The sequence below is a fragment of the Abramis brama genome (assembly GCF_963993115.1).
Source record: "Abramis brama genome assembly, chromosome: 6".
Lineage (NCBI taxonomy): Eukaryota > Metazoa > Chordata > Actinopteri > Cypriniformes > Leuciscidae > Abramis > Abramis brama.
The window spans coordinates 17965722-17991482 of record NC_139968.1 but is presented as its reverse complement, the minus strand read 5'-3'; the positions used below and the strand labels follow the sequence as shown (position 1 = coordinate 17991482).

Sequence of the window (25761 nt, the reverse complement as noted above, 5' to 3'; positions counted from 1 at the left end):
CATTCCAGCATTGCAATCTTGACATCGCAGCCTGTTCATTATGCTGCGTTCACACCTAACGCGAATAGAGCGTCAAATTCGTGCGTATCGCGTCTAGTTCGACGCTGGAACATTGTGAATCCATTCGCGCGTCCAAAGCGAGTAGGACGCGCGTATAAAGCGAGCGTTTGAAGCGAAATAGCACCAAACTATAACGTTTACACTGTGAACTGTAAATCTTTGTCTGGAGCTGAAGCTTATCGACCTTCTCAACAATAAAATTATTAATATAACCATCCAATGCATAGTTAAGGCCCCTTTGGTGACTTCGAGATGATATATAATCTTTCTGTCTCCAAAAATCATCAATTGCCTCCTGTGAAATGTCTCCTACTGTGACATCTGCCATAGCACCTGTCACCGAATGTTGACTGAGTGCGTGGAGGGGGCGTGGCTTAGCCATAGGTCAATTAGCATACAGGCGCAGGGAAAAATAAATGTAGAAATGTGGAAATACAGAAATAAATAAATGTAGAAATGTAGAAATACAGAAATAAATAAATGTAGAAATGTGGAAATACAGAAATAAATAAATGTAGAAATAAATAAATGTAGAAATAAATACATATATAAATATATAAATAAATAAATAAGTATATAAATACATACATATATAAATAAATGTATAAATACAAAAATAAATACATATAGAAATGCATAAATAAATAAATACATGTAAAAAATACAGAAATAGCCATTTATATTACCAAAATGTATTTATTTTCACTATTATTTCTGCATTTATTTATTTATTTCTACTTTTATTTATTTATTTATTTTTCCTTCTGTCATTTTTAGTCCTTCATAATAAACTGCCAGCACGCATTTATTACACATTAATGTAATAACAGCACATAATGTAAAAACTGCACATAATGTAATAAGTATTACATTATTATTGTAATAAAATGTTCATAATGTAATCATTTTCTCAAAACGTACTAAAATCTTGAGCTCATAATGTAATAACAATTTTTACATTATGAGAAATTTATTACATTATAAACTCACCAAAAACATGTCATTTTTATAATTGTAATGGCTTTTTCAAAACATAATAATAAAAAAAAAAATTCCCTTACAGTACATTTAAAAAAAAAAAAAAAATCTAACTCCAGTCTTAAACCACCTGCGAAATGCAACAGATTTAAATATTCACGCAATAATTATCATTATTATTATTTAAAAAACAAAGCATTGGTATTCCTTTACAGTACATTTTAAAAATCTAAATCCAGTCTTAACCTGCCTACAAAATCCACCAGATTACTGATTCTGACGACAGTTAAGGGGTTAAGTTAAACTCCTATGTAAATAAATTGGGAGAAAATAGTTGAATGTAAAAAAAAATATATAATAATAAATACCAAACTCAGGGGAATAATTTGAAAGTTAAGCTTTATTCCAAAGCAGTGTTAACACAGAGTCATATTACTGTAACATAAGCAAGTAGACTGAAGTATCAAGCAAGTGTGTGTGTGTGTGTGTGTGTGTGTGTGTGTGTGTGTTGCTCCTGCAGCAGACTGTCTGTCCATCTTCATTCACATCTGTGGGATCATCAGATCTTAATACAGTAAACTATGATAAATGCAGAGTTACAGTGGGCATTATTGTTGTTTTAATCAGTTTACATGCCCACAGAGACTTATGCACTAAAAATCATTACAGGGTCTTTATTCCATTCAAATTTTGCACCGCAAAATAAACTCTGAAAACATTAAATCTATTTTGTTGCTATAAATCAAATGTGGATATAACATCATCAAAATGTTTCATAGTTTTTACCTCAGTGTTTTAATCCACATTTCTTTCAATTTATATGTCTTATTGACCTGAAGAAAAGAGGGGAAAAACAAAACAAAAAAATTATTCAACAGGAATGTACAGTACCATTTAAAAGTTTGTGGTCTTTTTAAAATTATTATTCAGTAATGATGCATTAAATTGATCAAAAGTGACAGTAAAGACATTTCTAATTATACAAAAGATTTTCTATTTCAAATAAATGCTGTTCTTTTGAACTTTCTATTCAGTAAAGCTGCCCGTAACTGACCCTTCATGAATTGAAACCTCAACAAAAGAGGTCTATAATATCAGATTAATTAGCAAGATGGTAAAGATGCATCTGCAGGCAAACCACACATTTACTGCTTGAAAAAAGTGCCCAATATTTTTTAAAGAAAAATGTGGAGAGAGGCTGAGTGGAGTCAGATTTATTCTTTTAAATTTTACTCATTAATAACTTTGGATAAATTCATGTTTTACATTATACTTAGTGTCTCTGATACTTTATTTAAAAAGTTTCTATCATCTTTTTTATTTTGTGAATTCCCTGAGGATTAACGTGACCATTTTTAAACCACTGATCACTCTTTCTCTTGGCTTCAATCAGATGAGAAGACTGTTTTATGGGAAGGACAGTTTAACAAGATTATAATACTAATCTAGAGCAAAAGTGGCAAAACACAAATTCTGATTTTGTTGGGTCTTCAAATCTTTAAAAATATTGGCCAAAATTAAAGAAAAACAACCAAAAGACAAAGCCGAGGAGTTTCTTTGTTGGTCTGTCTCTGATACTCTTGTCTGCTTGGGGATCAACAAGTGAATCATTTATCAAAGTCAAAGAGAGGTTTTTCTTACACCAGACCACTCTGTGCACAAGCAATATTTACACTGTTCGCTTATGTTCTTCTTGGATCAAATCATAAAGTATATTGTGGTGAATTAATCTGTTGGGCATTGGAAATGAGTGAGATTTGTACAGGCTGATTTGTACAGGCTGCTCTGGTTCAAACCCAGGACGACATTTATATCGTATTCTTGAATTGATGTTGTAGCGTGTTCCCTTTCGTGGTCACTCCGAGTTACGTCGGATGACGACGAATGGGGTTTCGCTTAGAAAGCCTCTCACCTTCAAGTATACAAAACGAGCCAATGGCAATGAAATGCCATGGGTCTGCGGAATTTGCATAGCGTAAGTCCGCCCCACGTCGTGGGTATATAAGGAAGTACGCTGGCAACATGCAGATATGTCTTCGCTGAGGAGCCAAGAGTTCTCTTCACTCCTACAAGCCATTCTGAATCATCTTCACTCTACGAGACGAGCGGCTCTTCAGTGTGTTTGTGTGATGGCGCGTTCCAGCGAGATCGCATTGCTTGCTGCTGTTTTGTGCAGTGATCTGCCGACAGTGAGTGTGTTTCTCCCTGGGCGCTTCAGCACTCTGCTGAGCTTTTTTCCTCTCTAAAAGAGCTGCACGCGGCACGTCTTTTTCAAGACGGTTCGCCCGTGTATTTACTGGATGTGGGCGCGTGATTCATCTGCCTAACGGTCACGAGCGCTGTTTCGCGTGTTGGGCTTAATCACGCTCGGCAGCGCTCGTGGATGAGTCATGTTTTCATTGCGGGAACATGACCATCGCGATGTTTATAGATCGAGACTCAATGATCTCAGTTTGGGTAGAGTCCCCTCTGCCACACCCCAATCTATCTCTTCCTAAAGAACGGGATACTTTGGCTGGTGGCCAGGGTGATCTGAGGGTTACAGTGTGGTACAATACAAAAAAAAAAAAAACACGCCCCCCTCCACATTGCAAACCGTGGGGCTTCCGTGTGTGCCTGGTTCCTCTCGGGGACCCAGTGTTTCATTCGGGGCTCTTCGGCTCTTCGGCGGGGTGGCTTCGGCCACCAGAAGCAGACTCAGGTTCGTCTGCACTGATGGTCATCCATCCGTGTGGTCTCCTTAGTCTGCTTCCCGCCAAGGCCACCTCCTTGCGGCTCCTCCCCTCGGGCCTTCACTGGCACTGGGCAGGAGGAGGTCGCAGGAGGGCGGCGCTGCCCGTCTCCGCCCCTTAGACTGCCACGCCAGCCTAAGCAGCACTCTTGAGACGGGCAGCTTGGTCGGTGGTGTGGTTGAGGACTGCGCCCAACAGTCTTCGATCACTCCAGAAGCAGACTGAGGCTCCTGCACTGACGGTCATCCGTCCGTGTGGTCTCCTTAGTCTGCTTCCCGCCGACGCCGCCTCCATGCGGCTCCTCCCCTCGAGCCTTCAACGGCCCAAGCACGAGGAGGTTGCTGGAGGCTGGCACCGCCGGTCTCTGCCCCTTAACCGGCTAACACCTGGCTAAGCAGCACTCCTGAGACGGGCAGCTTGGAGTTAGGGCTCAGTTCTTTCAGGAGCTGGTAGCAGGACCACTCCTTCCCCCGGTGGAGGGCTGGGGGAGAATCTCGTTCAAAAAGAACTGATGCTCTTTCTCTGAGCCCCAAGAGGCTGTGGATGACAGCATGCGCCGCCCACGGGCCACGCTCCTCTCATCCCCCTCTGTCGCCAGACCCCTGCCAGAGCATGCCCCCGTGGGACGCTGGTCCTCCCCATAGACTGTAAAAAATATGGACAAAGCGTCTGTGACGTCACCCATAGACTTTCTGAAGAACGGGTTTGAAGCCGTTTATGGGGGGTATGGGCGGCGCCATCTTGGAAAATCTTGGGAAATCCTAACCCCGCCCACCTTCTGACGCAGCGCGCGTCACTCAGCTCGCTCTGCTACTCCGGTTATCTCTGTGTATATTTTAGGCAACGAAATATGTTATAAAACACCATACTAACTCTTTTCGTTTTCATTTAAAGAAATCTTAAACATTATAGCCACACAAATGTGGTTCAGGCAACGCGTATTGATTATATTCACTGCATATAATGTTTGCCTATTTATAATTACCTGTTATAACAAAATATAAAACACAAACCTGCCTCTTTTCGTTTTAAATATAATATAAACATATTAAACATTTTAATATGGTCCAGACAATATGTGCATTTGTACTAAACAACAGATGTTGCAGTAAACAACATTACAGATCATATTCGTTGTATTAAAATTTAAAATTTAAAATGACAAAACTCAACCCAGTCTCTTTTTGTTAAATTTCAGTTTTATCAATATTAGCCATTATAAAAGTATAAGTAAAAGGTAAAGTTACAAGAAGCTATACAAATAAAGCAAACAATTCAGTCAAACATAAAAAGTCAGCGCTCGATCTAGTCTAACCATACAACGGTAGTTAAATAGCTTATAAAGTTATGAAACTTCCCCTCAGCCAAAACGATTGCCCAGGGAACAAATTATAGATTTACGTTACGAGACCAAAAATCGCCCGTTAGATATACACAAGACAACACAATTATATCTCATGTTTAACCACTACAGAGACGCCACGAGCAAACCTCAGAACGTCTAGCCGAGGAAAGGCTGTTCCAGGCGGGGTACATCACGCTGAGCGCCCGGTCATCGCTGGATCTCACAACTGGATACAATTTTCATAAATCTTTATAAATAAACCACAGATTTGAGCTTTAAACAACTACATTCTCGCCTGAAAAACTCTTAAAACTACATTTCATGATACAGAAACAGTAGTATTATATGCCAACTGTATTAAAAAATGGCGCTTCTTATGTTGTCATTCTCCGTGGCGCTGCCTTGTCAGCTGTCAATCAAGCTGTCAATCAAAGTTAACCATGCCTTTATTGTCATACATTTTATATCTAAATACGATCTAAACTAACGAGTTCGAAAAAAATTCACAGCCCTCATGGTTGTCAGGTACTCGGAACCTATCGAAAAATACAATAAAAGTCCATGGGACCAACCTGTAAAAACATGAATTTATGCTGTGAAAACGGACATTTTAACATGGGGGCTATGGACATTTGCTCCCTTTTGGGACCTTCCCCTAGCGGATTTTCGATGTATTGCAGTTTTTCGCACTTCCGGGTAGGCTTCATTTTTCAGATCAGAATGTTGCCGCTTGGTCCTCCCCTGGCCTCCTCTGGCAGGATGCGGTAATGACCGTGCCCCCGCACAGGGCCGCTATGCCACCCTCGCCTGGGCTGGTCATTCCGCCTCGCTGCACCACCGATGGTACGTCTGTGGTTCGTATGACCCCGCTGGTGCACTTTCTGGAGGCCTGGCTAGAGCTTCCCAGACTGTCCCGCTGGGTCGCGAGAACCATCAGGCTCGGCTACGCGATTCAGTTCGCACGGTCTCCTCCCCGCTTCAGGGGAGTCTGCTTCACTATGGTCGGTGGCAATGCCCCTGTCATGAGAGCGGAGGTCTACTGGCGAAGGGTGCGATTGAGACTGTCCCTCACGAAAGTCGTTGAGGCCCCGGAGGGGAACAAGGGGTTCGCATCCTGAACTATCTCGACGACTGGCTGATCCTAGCTCACTCTCGAGATCAGGTTTGCGAACACAGGGACCTAGTGTTCCGGCACCTAGCTCGTCTGGGCCTTCGGGTCAACTGGGAGAAGAGCAAACTCTGCCCCGTGCAGAGGATCTCTTTTCTCGATATGGAGATCGACTCGGTCGCCATGTGCGCGCAGCTACTGCTGACTTGTCTACGCCAATTCGAGGACAAGAGTGCGGTTCCACTGAAATTATTTCAGAGGCTCCTGGGGCATATGGCATCCGCAGCCGCAGTAACGCCGCTCGGATTGCTTCATATGAGACCGCTTCAGCTTTGGCTTCGCGATCGAGTCCCGAGGTGGGCATGGCAACACGGCACGCTCCAAGTCCCAGTGACTCCAGCCTGCCGTCAGACCTTCACCCCGTGGACGAACCTCAGTTTTCTACGGGCCGGAGTGCCCTTAGAACGAGTTTCCCGGCATGTTGTTGTATCAACAGATGCCTCCACCACGGGCTGGGGCGCCATGTGCAATGGACATGCTGCCGCGGGCTCCTGGACAGGACCCCAGCGCCTTTGGCATGTCAATTGCTGCGAGTTGCTGGCTGTACGTCTCGCCCTGCACCGCTTCCGTGCGCTGCTCAAGGGTCAGCATGTACTAGTCCGATCAGACAATACCGCGACAGTAGCGTACATCAACCATCAAGGTGGTCTACGCTCCCGCCGTATGTCGCAACTCGCTCGCCACCTCCTCATATGGAGTCAGAAGCATCTGAGGTCGCTTCGAGCCATTTATATCCCGGGAGACCTGAACCAGACGGCCGACGAGCTGTCTTGGCTTCGGCCTCTCGCTGGAGAATGGAGACTCCATCCCCAGTCGGTCCAGCTGATTTGGGATCAGTTCGGGGACGCACAGGTAGACCTGTTTGCCTTCCACGACTCGTCCCACTGCGACCTGTATTATTCCCTGACCGAGGGCACGCTCGGCACGGATGCACTGGCACACAGCTGGCCGTGGGGCCTGCGCAAGTATGCATTTCCCCCAGTGAGCCTCCTTGCGCAGACTTTGCGCAAGATCAGGGAGGACGAGGAGCAGGTCATTTTGGTTGCCCCGTATTGGCACAACCGGACCTGGTTCTCAGAACTAGTACTCCTCGCGACAGTACCTCCCTGGCCTATCCCTCTGAGGAAGGACTTGCTTTCTCAGAGACGGGGCACCCTTTGGCACCCTCGTCCCGATCTTTGGAACCTCCACGTGTGGCTCCTGGACGGGACGAGTCAGGTTTGAGTACCCTATCACCAGAGGTGGTGGCTACCATCACTTCCGCTAGAGCATCGTCCACGAGACATGCCTATGCGTTGAAGTGGAACCTCTTCGTCAACTGGTGTTCTTCTAAACATCAAGAACCCACGAAATGCCCGATCAGTGTCGTGCTTTCCTTCCTGCAAGAAGGGTTGGAGCGAAGGCTGTCTCCCTCCACCCTGAAAGTGTATGTTGCCGCTATTGCCGCACATCACGATGCAGTCGATGGTAAGTCTCTGGGAAGGCATGACCTGATCATCAGGTTCCTGAGGGGAGCGAGGAGACTGAATCCTCCTTGTCCTCCCCTCGTACCCTCTTGGGACCTCTCAGTGGTTTTAACTGCCCTACAGAGTGCTCCCTTTGAGCCTCTGCAATCAGTGGAGCTTAAGTTCCTGTCAATTAAGACAGCGCTCCTGGTTGCATTGGCCTCCATCAAGAGGGTAGGGGACCTGCAGGCATTTTCGGTTGACGAAGCGTGCCTGGAATTCGGGCCGGCTAACTCTCACGTGATCCTGAGACCCCGGCCTGGATATGTGCCCAAGGTTCCCACCACACCTTTTCGAGACCAGGTGGTGAACCTGCAAGCGCTGCCCTTGGAGGAGGCAGACTTTGTCTTTTTGGGAAATGACAAGCGATTCTGACACTTGTTTAAAAAAAAAAATAAAAAAATATATATATATATATATACAGTGCAATGCATAAGTGAATACACCCATGCTAAAGTTGACTAAAAAGAGGAATAAAAAATCATATTTTGGAAATTGAACTTAATGCCTTAATTTAAAAAATTAGGAAAAATCCAACCTTTAAGGACACCAATTTTCTTTGTGAATGAATAATGTATCGTAAATAAATAAATGTTCTTCCTTAAAATACATGGTGCATAAGTGAGTACACCCCTATGTTAAATTCCCATAGAGGCAGGCAGATTTTTATTTTTAAGTATTTTTTATTATTTTTTTTTAGGATACTATGCATCCTGATAAAGTTCCCTTGGCCTTTGGAATTAAAATAGCCCCACATCATCACATAGCCTTCACCATACCTAGAGATTGGCATGATTTTATTTCAGTTAGCCTAAAAGCTAGTTTGATTTGCATTGAGAGATGATCTTATGGAAAGTACCCCATGCCAATCTCTAGGTATGGTGAAGGCTATGTGATGATGTGGGGCTATTTTAATTCCAAAGGCCAAGGGATTGAATTTAAGGTTAATGGCTATCTAATTTACTATTGTTTCAGTGTGACACTACAGAGTTTTTTTGCATAATGAAAGCTATATGGATAGAATGATTTTAGTGTTATTTCACATATGAATTGTTTATTATGTAATATTGGTGCATTACCATCACATTCTGGGTTCAGAGTCCAGCCAAATTTAGCACATCTGGGGACTCCCTCTCTAGGCTTGAACCCTGGTGAACATCTGTATTTTAATATGGCATCTTTCTGGTATTCTTGCATTTTCTCAACAACTTCACCATTTGGTATATCTGGTGCTGTGCATGTTATCTCTGTGTGAAAAGCAAGGGAAAGAGGAATAGTTAAATTGGTGTTTTGAATAAAGCTCAGAAATCTGTGATCATTGGGCGAATATACAAACAAACTAATAAACAATGGAATGAACCTTTGCACTTTGGAACAGGGTGACTCCATTCGCCCGTCTCTGTGCAGTGAATGTCACTACTTCCGTCTATCTTTTTGTCATTAGATACACACTCAAAGTGAATAAAATCACCATAACTTCTCTCCTCTGTGTTGCCCGATGCAATCACATCCACATCTGTGTGAATGGCTGGACATGTCACAGCTAGGCAATAAAATATTACAATAAATACAAATAAAGTAACCAACAAACCAATCACTTATTTTAGTTATAATTCTCTTGTCACTATAGTTCCGAAGTTTATGACTGAGAGAAAATCAAAAGAAATCAAAAATATCAAAAAAGACAAAAGACAAAAAAGAAAAATAGTTACTGAAGAAAGCGTACCTTCACAGATAGGGAGAGTATTGTCCCATCCTTGAGCTCTGCAGGTACGCTGATTGATTCTGCTTGTCATTTCAAACCTGAGAACACAAGTACAAGTGCACACTTTTTACAAGTACAAGGAGTGCTAAACTAAAAAGGACAGTATGCATGTCATACAAGAGAATAAAAAGCATAAAGCACATTTACCCTTTCTTGCAAGTATACAACACTGTTGCTCCAAAAACAAACTCAGATCCTGATATAAGACTAAAATCACCATTTGCTGTGTCCCCTGGGTGACCGCATTTTTTCTCTGCAGAAATCAAACAAGTTTTACTCTGCATTGTAACATTGATTTAATAACTAAAAATGATGTGGTCATTGGTGATGTGGAATTGACCATTTTCTCACTTGCACATGGTTGCTCAATGGATGTCTTCCATTGTCCTTTTTCACATTTTAATCTATACATTACAGTATAACCTGTCGTGCAGCTCAGTGTCACTGTTTCACCTTCATCGTATAACTCTTTCGCAACTGGTTCTGTGTTTTCATAGTTCATATCTGCTATACGACATTCTGAGAAGCACAAAAAAATGTTACACTAAGACATTTTGTACATTAAATGCTGAATCACATGCAAAACTAGGCAACACTTTCAGTTTGGGAAGTGCATATAATATAACATTTATATTCAAGTCAATAAAATCTCAATTAAAAAGACATTCAAATAAATAACAACAACAAAAAATCCCTTACCTTGACATCGAACACAATTGAAGGAAAACAACCAAAAGACGAAGCCGAGGAGTTTTACAGGAACTCTCATTTTGATCTCAATTCACAAGTATCTTTGTTGGTCTGTCTCTGATACTCTTGTCTGCTTGGGGATCAACAAGTTAATCATTTATCAAAGTCAAAGAGAGGTTTTTCTTACACCGGACCACTCTGTGCACAAGCAATATTTCATATAAGTGAAAAAATAAAATAAAAAACCTTATCTGATGCAGCAATTCTTATTTGCCATTTAAACACACCAAAATAAATGTTACTTTAGAGAAGTCAAAATTCTTGAGTCATAGTTGTTCAACACATGAACATGAAGCAAAGGTTCCAACATGCCATGTTCACCTCTGAACTCTTTAATACGGTTAATATTTTTCATGTTCTTCGTGAATCAAATCATAAAGTACATTATGTGGCTAATGAATCTGTCCCATAAAGCATAATGAGTGAGATCGAAGAAGATTCACAACAATTTTGAAGAAGAGTTTGAGCCTTAAAGTATTTGACTGACTGTTGTCTCTTATGACCTAGATGATCCTCCTTATCTCACATAAAAATAAAAATAAAATTAAAAGAAGAGTTGGAAATGTAAAGGCTGGATGTCATTTACTGGATCTAACTTTTTATGTAAACACTGAATTGTTAAACTCAAAGGTCTTTAACTTTGTTTGCAAATGGTTGTCATGTGATTCTTGGCAAACAATTAATTATGTTTAAAATAGGACATGAAAAATGTATACAAATGTATTTTTTCCCCAATAAATATTGAAAAAAATAGTTCTTGTGACTGTGAAATGCTGACTGTGAAAATAAATGTCAAACTAAATATTATAAGAAGTTTATAAGTTAAGTTCTGAGGTTTGTGATTTTGCAACCCTGTTATCAGATTTTGAGATGTGTAAATACTAAAAACCCTGAATTGAATAAATTATTTTATAGCAATAAGAATAAAATACATTTTCCTATTTTTTTAAGGAAACATACACAGTTTTGAGGCTTAAATTGAGGAACAGATTAAGCTGATAAAATTAAGGAAAAAATGCTACCTATTTATTTTAAGAGAATTTGATCAATTACGAGTTTTAGAGACACCATTGTTAGTTCCCAGGATGCTTTGCACATGGCTGTAAATGGAGAGTACATGTTGAAATGAAGTGTTATTTTATGTGTTTTTGAGCAAAGGGAAACATCTGTTAATGTTTAAATTTTCAGTTGTTTAAAATAGTTTTTTTGTCTATTATGTTGAAGTTTTGATCAGAAGATTGTGCAGAAGAGTAGCCTAGGGCTTATGGTTAGGTTGTGAATAACTGCATGTATTGATAATCTGAAGCATGTTGCTTTGTTCATTGAGCAATAACTTTGCTATAATGCTAGTGCAGTAACAAGTTTGTTTCTGTGCTGAGCAGCATACAGTCTTTTAATTATACAATATAAGTCAAAGACAAATATAAACAGGTTATTTCCATTCACTCTAATTCACACACTTTTGAGCATCAACTTGTTTCTGTTAATTTTCCTGTTCCAAATAATGTCACAATTTTTACCCTTTTTTCTCCGCTCAAAATAATGGATGACTGCTAAATATCTGCTTTAAGAATTCAATGATCAATTGCACCACCAAGTCGTCCTTCTGTAAAGTTAAAATTTATGATTGCATTTATTATTTTAAAATATACACCGCTGATGATTTTAATGTATATTGACTGCGACAGACAAAAAGATTGTTATAGACATATTCTAAAAAAAACATATTATAGACTATATATATATATTTTATTTTTTATTTTTTTTATTTTTTTTACAGTGCTGTGATGTTTGTAAAATAAAATGGAGAAAATAGAATGTGATTATTTGTCTTGTTCCTGTTAATTTTCCTGTTCCAAATAATGTCACAATTTTTACCCTTTTTTCTCCGCTCAAAATAATGGATGACTGCTAAAAATCTGCTTTAAGAATTCAATGATCTATTGCACCACCAAGTGGTCCTTCTGTAAACTTAAAATTTATGATTGCATTTTTTTTTCTTTTTTTTTAACATATTTTTATTGAAAAACATGGAGCATAACAAGAACATTTCCAGAAGACAAAACATTTTTTTATGTATATTAACTATCTTCCCACACCCACCCACACCCACCCTCAGCATCCAAAAAAAAAGTTATACAGGTATAGAGGTTATTATACAAAGGCTAAGACATACATGTCCACATATTTTCAAATACATAAGCACATCATAATACACATATCAATCAGTTGAGTGAGAGGTATCTAATATTGCCTGTATCGATATTTGGTTATTTTCCAGAAAATGTATGAAAAGATCCCATATTTTATGGTAATCTTTTAGTTTGCCCTTTATACTGTAGGTTATTCTTTCCAATGCAATACAATGTGACAGATCTTTAAACCAATGATCAATGGATGGACCTTCTATGTTCTTCCAGTAGAATGCTACTAAACGTCTTGCAAGAACTAGACAAATGTCAATCATTTTAATGTGATAACCTGATAATGGTAGACTTACAGGAATTAAGCCCAAAGCACATATTTCAGGGGTCATTGGAATTGGTTTTGAAATAATTGAAGAAATTAGTGCTGTCACTTTTTGCCAGAATGTCTTGATCACCTCACATTCCCAGATACAATGGAAGAATGTTCCCTTATGCTTTTGGCATTTAAAACAAATATCTGGGATTTCCGGGTTAAACCTGTTTAACTTTTCAGGGGTGACATATGTACGCATTACCCAGTTGTATTGGATCAGCTTAAATCTTGTGTTAATTGACAAATTCTGGGCTTTAACACATATCTGGCTCCATTCTGAATCTGAAAGGTCATATTGCAAATCTATACCCCAAGCAATTCTCTTGGAATCAGATGATTCCTTAGAACTGTTTACAAATTTGCAATAAAACAGTGAAATTTGGTTTGTACTAAGTTCCTCTAGCCTTTTCTAGTTCTGTTGGTAGAGGTCTAGATAGTGAATGATTTTGTTTGTCATTGATATAACTGCGAATTTGCAAGTATTTAAAAAAGTGTTTCGTTGGGATTCCAAATTTTTCATTAAGATCTTTAAAGGGCATCAATGTATCTCCCTCAAACAAATCCCCAACCTTACGAATGCCCTTTAGTGCCCACTGTTTAAAGCCAGAGTCATTTTCCCCTGGTTTGAAGTCCCTATTTCCCCAAATAGGAGAAAAGTAAGAGAGAGTTGGGACTTCTCCCAATGTGTGCTGAACATCATTCCATACTATCAAAGTATTTTTAACAAAGGGATTTTTGGTAGCCTTTTTTAGATTTTTATACAAGTCAGAGTACAAATACATATCCATCCCTATATCTTTTGCAACTATAGATTCTATTTCTACCCAGGGTAATTTCGGCTGCAAGGAGAACCAATAGGTGGCACAAGCCAACTGGGCAGACCAATAGTACCACTGCAAATTGGGTAGACGTAAACCTCCTCTGTCATAAGGGAGATATAACAATGTTAGGCGAAGCCTTGCACGTCTATTATTCCATATGAATTTGGTTAATTTTTTTTTTCATATTAGAGAAAAAGCCTAATGGAGGGGAGAGTGGAATAGAGCGAAATAAATATAAAAATTTGGGAAGAATGTTCATTTTTATGATGTTTATACGACTAATTAATGAAATTGGTAGGGAGGACCATCTGTCTACGGTGTCACAGACTTTGGTTATAACTGGGTTGTAATTGGCAGGAACTAACTTATCAATTGTGGGAGTAATAACTATGCCTAAAAATTTGAAGCCATTAATTGCGTTTATAAATGGATGCCCAACCGGTGGTTGATGCCTTTCTTGGGTATTTAAAAACAGTATTGATGATTTGGTCTTATTAATTTTATAGCCAGAGAACTTCCCAAATCTATCAATCAGTTGGAGCAGTGCTGGAACAGATCTCTCAAGCCTTGTTAGAAAAAGAATAGTGTCATCTGCATATAGTGCTATTCGGTGATCGCGATCTTTAATTTGAATGCCCTTAATGATAGAGTTACTTCTGACTGCAATTGCTAAAGGCTCTAATGCTAGAATAAAGAGCATCGGCGATAGTGGGCATCCTTGACGTGTGCCCCTATATATATTAAAAGGTCTTGATATTGTATTATTAGTCCTAACTTCTGCTATTGGTTTAAAGTATAAAATATTGACCCATCGTAGAAATGAATCTCCAAAACCAAAACGAGCCAATACTTCATTCATATACAGCCACTCTACCCTATCGAACGCTTTTTCCACGTCAAGTGATAGGATACATGTGTCAGGGACTTCCCTTTTTTCATACAGAATGTTTAAAACGCGTCTAATATTATGAGTAGCCTGGCCATTCTTAATGAATCCATTTTGGTCTAGACCTATTACAGATGGAAGGCATTTTTCTAATCTTGATGCCAAGATTTTGGCAATGATCTTTACATCTGTATTGAGTAGAGAGATTGGTCTGTATGACTCGCATTTGGTAGGAGACTTGTCAGGTTTCAAAATTAAAGTAATTAAGGCATTTCTCAAAGTTGGTGGCAAATAACCATTTTGAAACGATTCGGCATACATATCCTTCAGAGGGCCAACCAATTTATTTTTAAAAAGCTTATATATGTCAATTGGCAGACCGTCAGGGCCAGCTGATTTACCATTCTTCAGCTTTGATATAGATTCCATGACTTCACTTTCTTCATATATACGGTCTAAATAATTTTTATCTTCTTCTGATATGAGTGGAAACTGAAGATCATTGAGAAATCGAGCTTGGTCTTTAGTAAAATGTACTGATTCAGATTTATATAGATCTTTATAAAACGAAACGAAAGCATTATTTATCTCTAAAGGATTAGATGTTATTTCCCCATTCGACATTTGAATACTATTAATGGCTTTTTCGGTGTCCAATTTTTTTATCTGCCATGCTAATAGTTTTCCTGCTTTTTCTCCATGTTCGTAGAAAGATTGTTTCAATCTTATTAAGCTGTTTTCAGCTTTTGTTATGGAGAGAGTATTATATTGAGCCCTAAGTTTAAGAAGTTCATGATGTATTGTATTTGAAGTGTCTAAATAAGCCTTTCCCTCTGCAAGCTTAATTTCTTTTTCCAATAAATCTAATTCCAATTTTATTTTATTCATTTTTGAGCTTGTAAAACAAATAATCTGACCTCGGATATATGCCTTGAATGCTTCCCACCTTATAGTAGCTGAAGTTTCATTTTTATTCTCTTTGAAAAAATTATCTATCTGTTCTCCAATAAATTTGATAAAATCACGATCATGCAGCCATTTCGGTTGGAGGCGCCAGCGACGAGTTTCTTTCATATCACTTATTGATTTGTAAACTAAGGACACTGGTCCATGATCAGAAATGACAATAGAATCATACTCACAAATTGTTACTCTTGGAAAGAGGTCATTAGAAATTAAAAAATAATCAATACGAGAATATCCCTTCGTCGCTGTAAAGCAGCATGAATATGTTCTTTTACTAGGGTATAACCTTCTCCATGGGTCACATAGATTAAGTTCTCTTATATAGTTCCATATCTTTTTTCTAGACTGTATGTGTGTTGTATCTGATCCTGTTGAGCGGTCAAGGCTAGGAGATAATGTGCAATTAAAGTTTCCAGCAATTATCAATTTTCCTGACAAAGAAGACAGTAAAAGAAATATTTTTTCAAAAAAGCTCGGACAATCTGTATTGGGACCATACACATTTGCCAAAATAATATTTTCATTAAGAATAGATCCTTGGATTATTATGTAACGACCTGCTGTGTCCTGTAAAACCTTGGATATTTGAAATGGAATTGACTTGTGATTAAAATCATAACCCCCCTAGAGTTAGGAGAAAATAAAGCTGAATAAATGTGGCCTTTCCAACGCCTTTGTATTGGTGTCGTATCATTTGAAGCTATATGACATTCTTGTAAAAATACAATTGAGGGATTAATTTGTTTAATTCTGGTCATTACTTGTTTTACTTTAGTTAATTTCCCCAAACCTCTCACATTCCATGATGTTATTTTAAGTTCTGAATTGGAGCCCATTACAGTGTTAGTGCCTAAATTGAGTTTTTCTTATTATTACAAGCTTGTACCCTAGCCTGTTATAGTAAAATGCAATTGCCCCTGTTACTGAAAAATAGTAAACTAAACATAGGATGCTTCTCTTAGCACTGGCTCCCTGAACTCGCCAGTGCTTTACCCGTACATACCCATAAACTGAAGATTCAACACTTTGTGTCACCGATCCTATCGCTCTGCCATATGCTCCCACAAACAAACGGCTGAGCATATTAGAAATTGAACAGCCTATAATAAAAACTGAAATAATCACAAAAAAACAGCTTATATAAAGTTCAAAATATTCAGCGAATTATAATAGAGCGAACTACTAAATTTAAATATGAGAAATTAGAAGTCACTGAACACAACCGTACTGAGTTCCATCCGCCAAGTTCCTTTGAACTGTCAATCAGTCCTATTTCACATACATATCAGTCTCAAACTTAAAAAGAAAAAAATTGTCATATTTCGTTACATGACAGTTCCTTTCTTCTGTATTTGGGCCATTCTTGATTGAAGGATTAACAGCTTGAAAATTAACGAAATTAAAATTAAAATTAACGAAATTAACCTGTCTGACTCACTTTTTGCCTCTATTTTTTCTGAGGAGGGTGTGACCCATAATGATCATGTGAGCTGCAAGGTGGACAAGGCTGAAAAGGTAGTGGACTCTGTGGGTAAGTTTGATCTTGCACCTTTGCTGCTCACTCCCAATGCTCTGATAACAGCTCAAAGGAGTGATCCCTCATTGATTAAATGTTTTGCTTCGGTGGTCAAAAAAAGGGGTAACGGTAAACAACCTGTCTTTATGGATAACGGGGTATTGATGCACAGGTGGGTTTCTCAGGCAGATGATGCAGGTATGGAACCAGATATCGATTGGAAGGTGGTTTGCCAGGTAGTTGCGCCGGCTGACTGTCGACAGCAGATATTGTCATTGGCACATGAGCATTTATGGGCATGTCATTTGGGCATTAGTAAAACCTACAACCGTGTACTAAAACAGTTCTTTTGGCCAGGTCTAAAAACTGATGCGACCCGTTTTTGTAAAACCTGCAGGACTTGTCAAGTTGTCGGCAAACCAAATCAGCCTGTTCCACCGGCCCTGTTACAGCCCATTCCCGTAGTTGGTGAACCATTTGAACACGTCATGGTTGACTGTGTAGGCCCGTTACCTAAAACCAAAGCCGGTAATCAGTTTCTGCTCACCATGATGTGTGTTGCCACCCGATTTCCAGAAGCTATTCCCCTACGGAGAATCACAGCCATATCAGTAACCAAGGCACTAGTCAAATTTTTCACTACATATGGGTTGCCAAAGGTGGTACAAACTGATCAGGGAACTAATTTCCTTTCCAAGGTGTTCAAACAAATTCTCAGCTCATTAGGAATCGCTCACTCAGTGTCTAGCGCCTATCACCCCGAGTCACAGGGAGCTTTGGAACGCTGGCACCAAACGTTAAAGTCCATGTTGAAAAAATACCAAGCACTTCTGAGGTAAATTTTCCAGGATTATTATTACTTAGATAGATAGATGTGTGTTATCCAGCTGATTGTGGGTGTTCAGGTTTGCGTGGATCGCCTCAGATTATTTGCGTTTGAATAACGCGCGCTCTCCGTAATTAAGAGATCAAAGTCAACAGAGTATTTTGAAACTCTTTTGTACTTAAGAAAAAAAGCGAGCCTATCGTGCCAGCGCGATTGTCGATCCCAGAAAAAAAAAAAAAAGATTTTCGCCAAAAATCCTCTTTGGCTCCGCAGCTGACATGGTAAACAACATTAGCCTACCGGTGACTGAATTCTCACGTGCGAGTCAAGAGCGAAGTGATTGACATGACCAGGCTACCGTAGCTATGGCTTGGATTCATTAGCAAACATTGCCCCCCTGTGGTATTTGCATGTTACTATCACAAGCATAATGTTGTGGCCTGCCCAGAAAAACGTTGGTTCTAATAATAGCCCCGGCCACTATTAGAGACCGGCCTTTATTTACCTCCACCGACAGCGAGACCGGCCAATGTTAGAGACCCGGCCGCTAATGGAATACAGGCCAATATTAGAGGATTTACGGTATGTCATGTACATGTTGAACATGTTGAAGCTTTTTCATTCTAGAGATGGCGATCCGGTGGAACCGGTGCAGACTCCAACGGTGGCAGTGGTGGGAGTTACATCTCTCGTTAATGACTGGTCTGAGCCTGATCTAGCAACGCCATGTGAAGACCATATGTGTGGTAGGTTGGCTAACTCTGAGTTCATGGCTTTTAGTTCAACAATTGTCTTACTTACCCACATCTCAACGACAGGATGTGATTGATTTACTTCGTGCTCACCCTTCCATTTTAGGTAATGTGCCATCCCGCACCACGGTGCTGGAGCACGATATTGACGTGGGTGACGGTAGACCTATTAAGCAGCATGCTTATCGCTCTCCGATAGCCAAACGAGAAGCGCTGCAGAGAGAAGTCAGCTATCTGGTAGAACATGGCCTAGCCAAGACTAGTTACAGTCCATGGAGCTCACCCTGTCTGCTAACGCCTAAGTCCGACGGAACACTTCGTTTCTGTACTGATTTTAGAAAGGTGAATGCAGTTACTGTGTCTGATTCTTTTCCGCTGCCTCGCATGGACGACTTAATCGATAGGGTTGGCCCAGAGCCATAGAGAGAAAGAGTTGCGACACTCTTTGATGTCGCCGCTGGCTGTCACGTGGTTCATGTAAGCCCCAATAGTTCCAAAACATACGCTGGCTGTCATGTTCTTCTATGGGACAGACAGCAGCGATTGCATTATTGAACGGTAAATATAAAATAAAACACACACCCAAGTACTTTTTCAGCTGTTATTGCATTATTGCATTTTGTTAATGTCAGTTTTGCATTTGGAGATACGTTTTAGGCTATATTTTGGAGGGAAAAGCTTAGTGTTCATGTTCGCATGGGTAGTAGCACTGGCTTTAGCAGCTCTAACTTAACTTTTCCATATCATTCATCTGATGATGGACGTCTCATGATATTTATTTTAGCACAACTGGGCTGTATTAGGCTATTGATTCCCGTGATTTTGCTTATAAATTTTGATTCAGCCATTAGCCTACCTTCGTGATCACGCAAAGAGGTCTGCCGCGGCGGTCCGTTCAGAATTCGCTTAGAAGCTAGCTAAGCTCACTTCTTCTGATGAAAGTGGCCACCCCCAGGACCACAACGTGAAACATGATTATGTTAAGACTAAGAATATTATTTTAAGATTAAGCCATACACATTATCAAAACTATAACAGATTAAAAACGAATTTAAGCATGGCTGATACAAATGAAGGTTTTCAAATAAAATATTTTTTATTAAACAATGACAGACAACAAAAATAAGTACTTGTGTGAGTGTGTGTGAACAAGAAAAACAAAAACCAGGGGCAGGTGATCCATGAAACAGACAGGACTGGTGATGGCCATAAACGATCCTAGAGGTCCAGCATTGTTCTCACAAGCCGCTTCACTCAAGACAATAAAACATAATGAAAAGTTAGTGTATCCCAAAAAATTAAATTAAATAAAAGGTGGCAGTGATTCATATACCGAACTCTTACTGTCACAGTCACAGCTGACGAAGTCGCGTTAGCTAGCAGGCAGTGCTTGAAAATTGGTTGAAACAACCAACATAACATATAAATAATTACGCTGTGCATGTACAAATGAAGACCAGTATAAGCATCGCAAAGGGCCTCTGATACAATATAGACAGTTGACAATTCAAAAGAGGTCGATATTTCAGCAACTTAACTCTGGAACAACTCGACGCGCAGCAATGTAAGTGAATGGTGTCCAACGCCAAAATGACAGTGTTTGGAACTAATCCGATCTTCAAATCCCGGAAGTAGGCGGTTAAAAGCGCCGCCATTTTTTACAACGGAGGTCTATTGGAGTGTCGCAACTCTTTCTCTCTATGGCTCTGGGTTGGCCCAGCTAAATGTATGACAAAGTTAGATTTACTAAAAGGATACTGGCAGGTGCCTTTGACCCAGCGAGCTTCTGTCACGACAGAATACTGGAAACAATTGCAGGTGAACAATATTTATTGGAACTCAAACACAGAATAAGACAATTCAGGAATGAAAGTTCCTCTCAGGGTGCGGTCGCGATCTCGCGAACAGGAAACAGCTCCGGACGGTCCACACAGGGGGAAACGCTCAGACTCGGACACACAGGGACTTCGATGGTCTAGTGCTCGGTGCTGAGTGCTGGTGCTCGGTGATCTGTGCTCGGGTGCGGTGAAACAACAGGGATCCACTGAAGACACGACAACCCGGAAGACGACACGAACATTCACGCAGGAACAGCAAACAACGGATGGACACTGGAATGGAGAGATGAGTGAGTATAAATAGGGAACGGTAATGTGAATCAGCTGAGGTGGGGAATGAGATGATTGCGAACAGCTGGAGCACTGAACAAACACGTGAGCGGGACAACGCCCACTCCCGCAAACTCACAGACATGTAAACAACAATGACACGAGACACAGAGGAAACAATGAATTCACAACCGTGACAGTACCCCCTCTCCTAGGAATGCCTCACGGCATTCCCAGAACTCCTTACCTGTCGATTGTAATCATCGATAAGGGAGTGATCCAGGATGTCACGAGCAGGAACCCAACTTCTCTCCTCCGGACCGTAACCTTCCCAATCCACCAAGTACTGAAATCCGCGTCCCCTCCGCCTGGAATCCAGGATACGACGAACCGAATAGGATGGTTCCCCATCTACGAGTCGCGGCGGGGGGGGAACCGGGGCTGGCGGATTAATGCGTGCAAAAAAGACGGGCTTAATTTTAGACACATGGAAAACGGGATGAATCCTCCTGTACACTGGAGGAAGATTGAGGCGGACTGTCACTGGACTAATGATCTTAGTGACAGAAAACGGGCCAATGAATTTGGGTGCCAGTTTATTGGAAACGGAGCGGAGCGGAATGTCCTTAGTAGAAAGCCACACTTTGGAACCGACGACGTATACGGGAGGCCTTGACCGGTGGCGATCGGCCTTGGCCTTGGTGCGTTCCCGCACTTGGAGGAGAGTCTCTCGGGCCCTCGTCCAAGTACGGTGACACATCTGGATGAAGGCGTGGGCGGAGGAGACCGCGACTTCGGACTCAGTACTAGGAAAAACAGGTGGTTGGTACCCTACACTACACTTAAACGGAGATAGGCCCGTGGATGACACTGGTAACGTATTGTGGGCGTACTCCACCATGGAAAGTTGTTGGCTCCAGGAGGAGGGATTCTTGGAGACCAAACATCGTAACGATCTTTCCAAATCTTGGTTGGCTCTCTCAGTTTGGCCATTGCTCTGGGGATGAAACCCAGAGGACAGACTGACCGTCGCCCCCAGTAATTTACAAAACTCTCGCCAAAATCTGGACACAAACTGGGGTCCCCTGTCAGAAACCACGTCTGTCGGGAGGCCATGTAACCGAAAGACGTGGTCAACGACTGCCACCGCTGTCTCCTTGGCTGAAGGTAATTTGGGCAAGGGAATAAAGTGGGCTGCCTTCGAGAATCGGTCCACCATGGTCAAAACTACCGTGTTACCCTGGGAGGGTGGGAGGGCGGTGATAAAATCTAGAGCGATGTGGGACCAAGGTCTCGAAGGCACCGACAGCGGTTGAAGTAACCCAGCTGGGGGTCGATTGGACGACTTACCAGTGGCACAACTAGAGCAAGCCAAAACAAAATTGTGAACATCACGAGCCATCAGGGGCCACCAGAATCGCTGCTTAACTAGAAATATGGTACGACTCACCCCTGGATGGCAAGCTAGACTGGAACTATGACCCCACTGGACGACGTCTGATCGTAATTCCTCCGGCACAAATAAGCGGTTAGGTGGGCACCGGATCGGAGGCGTTACCCCTTCTAAGGCCTTCTTGACCTTCGATTCGACCTCCCATGTGAGCGAAGAGATAATCAGGGTCTCAGGAAAAATGCGCTCAGGAGTAGCTTCGTGTTCGGGACGATCAAAAATACGCGACAAAGAATCGGGTTTGACGTTTTTGGAACCCGGACGATAGGAAAGTGTAAAATCGAAACGACCGAAAAAAAGTGCCCACCGAGCCTGCCTGGAGTTCAATCTCTTAGCGGTTCTAATGTACTCCAAATTCTTGTGATCAGTCCAGACTGTAAAGGGTACCCCTGAACCCTCTAACCAGTGACGCCATTCCTCCAAAGCTAACTTGACTGCCAACAACTCCCGGTTACCAATGTCATAATTACGTTCGGCAGGAGATAATCGATGTGACAAAAACGCGCAGGGATGCATTCTGTCGTCTGAAGGTGAACGTTGTGAAAGCACTGCACCTACCCCCACCTCCGACGCATCGACCTCTACCACAAACTGACGTGAAGCATCAGGGGCAATGAGAATAGGAGCTGAAACAAAGCGGCTCTTGAGTTTGGCAAACGCAGCCTCAGCTGCGTCTGACCACCTGAACGCAGTTTTGGGAGAGGTCAAGGCAGTCAGAGGTGCGGCTAGTTGGCTGAAATTGCGAATAAAACGCCGATAGAAGTTGGCGAATCCCAGAAACCGCTGCAGGGCCTTGCGGGAATCTGGGATTGGCCACTCTACCACAGCCTTAACTTTGTCAGGGTCCATAAGCATACCTTCAGACGACACGATGTGTCCCAGGAAAGGAACTGACTGTGCATGGAAAACGCATTTCTCCGCCTTGACAAAAAGCCCATTCTCTAGTAACCTTTGAAGCACTAGTCGTACGTGTTGCACATGTTCCTGGAGAGACGAAGAAAAAATCAATATGTCATCCAGGTAAACATATATGAATTGATCGATCATGTCTCGCAACACATCATTGACTAGTGCCTGGAAGACTGCGGGACTATTGGAAAGCCCAAAAGGCATAACCAAATATTCAAAATGCCCCCTAGGGGTGTTAAAAGCAGTCTTCCATTCGTCCCCCTCCCTGATGCGGACCAAATGATAAGCATTACGCAAGTCCAGTTTAGTGAAGAGAGACGCTCCCTGCAACCTCTCGAAGGCTGAAGACATCAACGGCAAAGGATAAGTATTCTTTACCGTGATGTTATTCAGTCCTCGGTAATCAATGCAAGGTCGCAGAGAACCATCCTTCTTCCCCACGAAAAAGAACCCCGCCCCCGCTGGAGAAGAGGAAGGGCGGATGAACCCGGTTGCTAGAGAATCAGAAATATATTTCTCCATAACCTCTCTCTCAGGAACTGAAAGTGAATAAATCTTGCCCTTAGGCGGAGACTTACCTGGCAATAAATCTATAGCACAGTCATAGGGACGATGCGGAGGGAGAGAAGCAGCTCTAGACTTACTGAACACTTCACTCAGGTCACGGTACTCCTCGGGCACGTTTGATAAATCCACTACTTCCTCCTGTAACACAGGGACAGAAACAACAGAACAAGCAGACACAAGACACGAATTGTGACACTCAGTGCTCCAAGCTGAGATGGTCCGTCTTTTCCAGTCGATACGTGGGTTGTGTAAACTGAGCCAGGGGTGTCCTAAAACTATGGGTGTGAGTTGAGAGTCCGTAATGTAAAATGATATAGTTTCAGCATGATTTCCAGAAGTGATGAGTGTAAGTTTCTCGGTGACCAAGGAGATGGTGGGTAAAGTCTGTCCATTCAGTGCGTTGACTGTGATCTTCTGGGAAAGTGTTCGAAGAGGAATCTGTAATTGTAGTGCAAACTGATGATCCAAAAAGTTACCTTCTGCCCCTGAGTCAATGAGTGCAGTGCAGTGGTGATCCAGAGTAGACCATCTCAGTCTTACCGGGAGGATGGTGGAAGTGGATGAGGTCTTTCCTGCGGAGATCCCACCCGATAGTAGCCTCAAACTTACTATCGGGCTGGGCCTTTTACTGGACAACTATAGGCATAATGTCCGTTGCCACCACAATAGAGACAGAGGCCCTGGGATCTCCGCCTTTCTTTCTCCTCCCGGGAAAGCCGAGCTCGCCCCACCTGCATGGGCTCGGGATCGTGGGAGCCGAACGTGTCCAGACCGCTGGACCGCTGGTTCTCATTCCGACTCTGAACTGGGTTGGTGGGTGTTCTCTGCCCAATCCTGGACAGACGGGCGTCCACTCTCAGGGCCAGGTCGATGAGTCCATTAAGAGTTGAAGGAAGGTCCAGGGCGTAGATCTCCCTCTGGACACGTTCGGCCAGCCCATGCAGGAAATGGTCCCACTGCGCCTCCTCGTTCCAGCGACACCCGGCCGCCAGGGTCTTAAACTCGATGGAGTAGTCAGATACCGATCGGTCCCCCTGGCGTAGGTCAGTCAAGACCCTGGCAGCCTCCTTCCCCTCGACGGCTCGGTCGAAGACACGTCTCATCTCCGCCGAGAGGGCTTGGAACGAGGAGCAGCACTGGTCTCGATTCTCCCACACTGCAGTTCCCCAAAGCGCCGCTCTCCCAGTCAGTAGCGTCAGAACGAAGGCTACTTTCGCCTCCTCTTTTTCAAAAGTTCTGGGCTGTAATGAGAAATGCATACTGCAACGTGTCAGAAAAGGACGGCAGAAATTCGGCTCACCAGAGTATAATTCAGGCGTGGGCAGTCTGGGTTCCGACTGGGAGAGAGGCACAGGTGGTGTGGGGGGAACTGCAAGTGCTGCTGGAGGTGCTGGCGCAGTGGGGGGTTGTAGCTGGTGAAAACGCTGGGTGAGCTCGGACACCTGTGTGACCAGAGTCTGGATAACGCGTCCTGTCTCCCCCTGGCTGCGCTCCTGTGCATCCATCCGGCCGATGCATACTCGAATGAAATCCTCCAGTGAAGCAGATGAATCACCTGCTGCTCCCATCGTTTGGTCCATCCGTTCTGTCACGACAGAATACTGGAAACAATTGCAGGTGAACAATATTTATTGGAACTCAAACACAGAATAAGACAATTCAGGAATGAAAGTTCCTCTCAGGGTGCGGTCGCGATCTCGCGAACAGGAAACAGCTCCGGACGGTCCACACAGGGGGAAACGCTCAGACTCGGACACACAGGGACTTCGATGGTCTAGTGCTCGGTGCTGAGTGCTGGTGCTCGGTGATCTGTGCTCGGGTGCGGTGAAACAACAGGGATCCACTGAAGACACGACAACCCGGAAGACGACACGAACATTCACGCAGGAACAGCAAACAACAGATGGACACTGGAATGGAGAGATGAGTGAGTATAAATAGGGAACGGTAATGTGAATCAGCTGAGGTGGGGAATGAGATGATTGCGAACAGCTGGAGCACTGAACAAACACGTGAGCGGGACAACGCCCACTCCCGCAAACTCACAGACATGTAAACAACAATGACACGAGACACAGAGGAAACAATGAATTCACAACCGTGACAGCTTCAGATATATCAGCCTTTGTGATGCCAG

At 42.2% G+C, this 25761-nt stretch overlaps 1 protein-coding gene and 1 long non-coding RNA gene across 4 annotated transcripts; both read right to left on the bottom strand.

The window, feature by feature from the left end:
* Positions 1–1420: 1420 nt before the first annotated feature.
* LOC311085010 (complement factor H-like) lies at positions 1421–10573 on the bottom strand. 3 transcript variants are annotated; one of them, XM_084117394.1, is made up of 8 exons: positions 10253–10573; positions 9905–10072; positions 9701–9806; positions 9515–9591; positions 9149–9331; positions 8868–9035; positions 1825–1871; positions 1421–1586 (listed from the first exon to the last, which is right to left on the bottom strand). In XM_084117394.1, the coding sequence occupies exons 1-7, from the start codon at positions 10320–10322 to the stop codon at positions 1864–1866; spliced, it is 780 nt and encodes a 259-aa protein (XP_083973520.1). In that variant the 5' UTR covers positions 10323–10573; the 3' UTR covers positions 1421–1586; positions 1825–1863. The 3 variants fall into 3 exon arrangements, with proteins under 3 accessions (XP_083973520.1, XP_083973521.1, XP_083973522.1); XM_084117395.1 differs by having other exon boundaries at positions 1421–1603; positions 10253–10413; XM_084117396.1 differs by lacking the exon at positions 9149–9331 and having other exon boundaries at positions 10253–10429.
* Positions 10574–20402: 9829 nt separating this feature from the next.
* LOC311084991 lies at positions 20403–21444 on the bottom strand. Its single transcript, XR_014606693.1, has 2 exons — positions 20946–21444; positions 20403–20701 (listed from the first exon to the last, which is right to left on the bottom strand). It is a non-coding gene; the product is annotated as an uncharacterized lncRNA (long non-coding RNA).
* Between the last annotated feature and the right edge of the window lie 4317 nt (positions 21445–25761).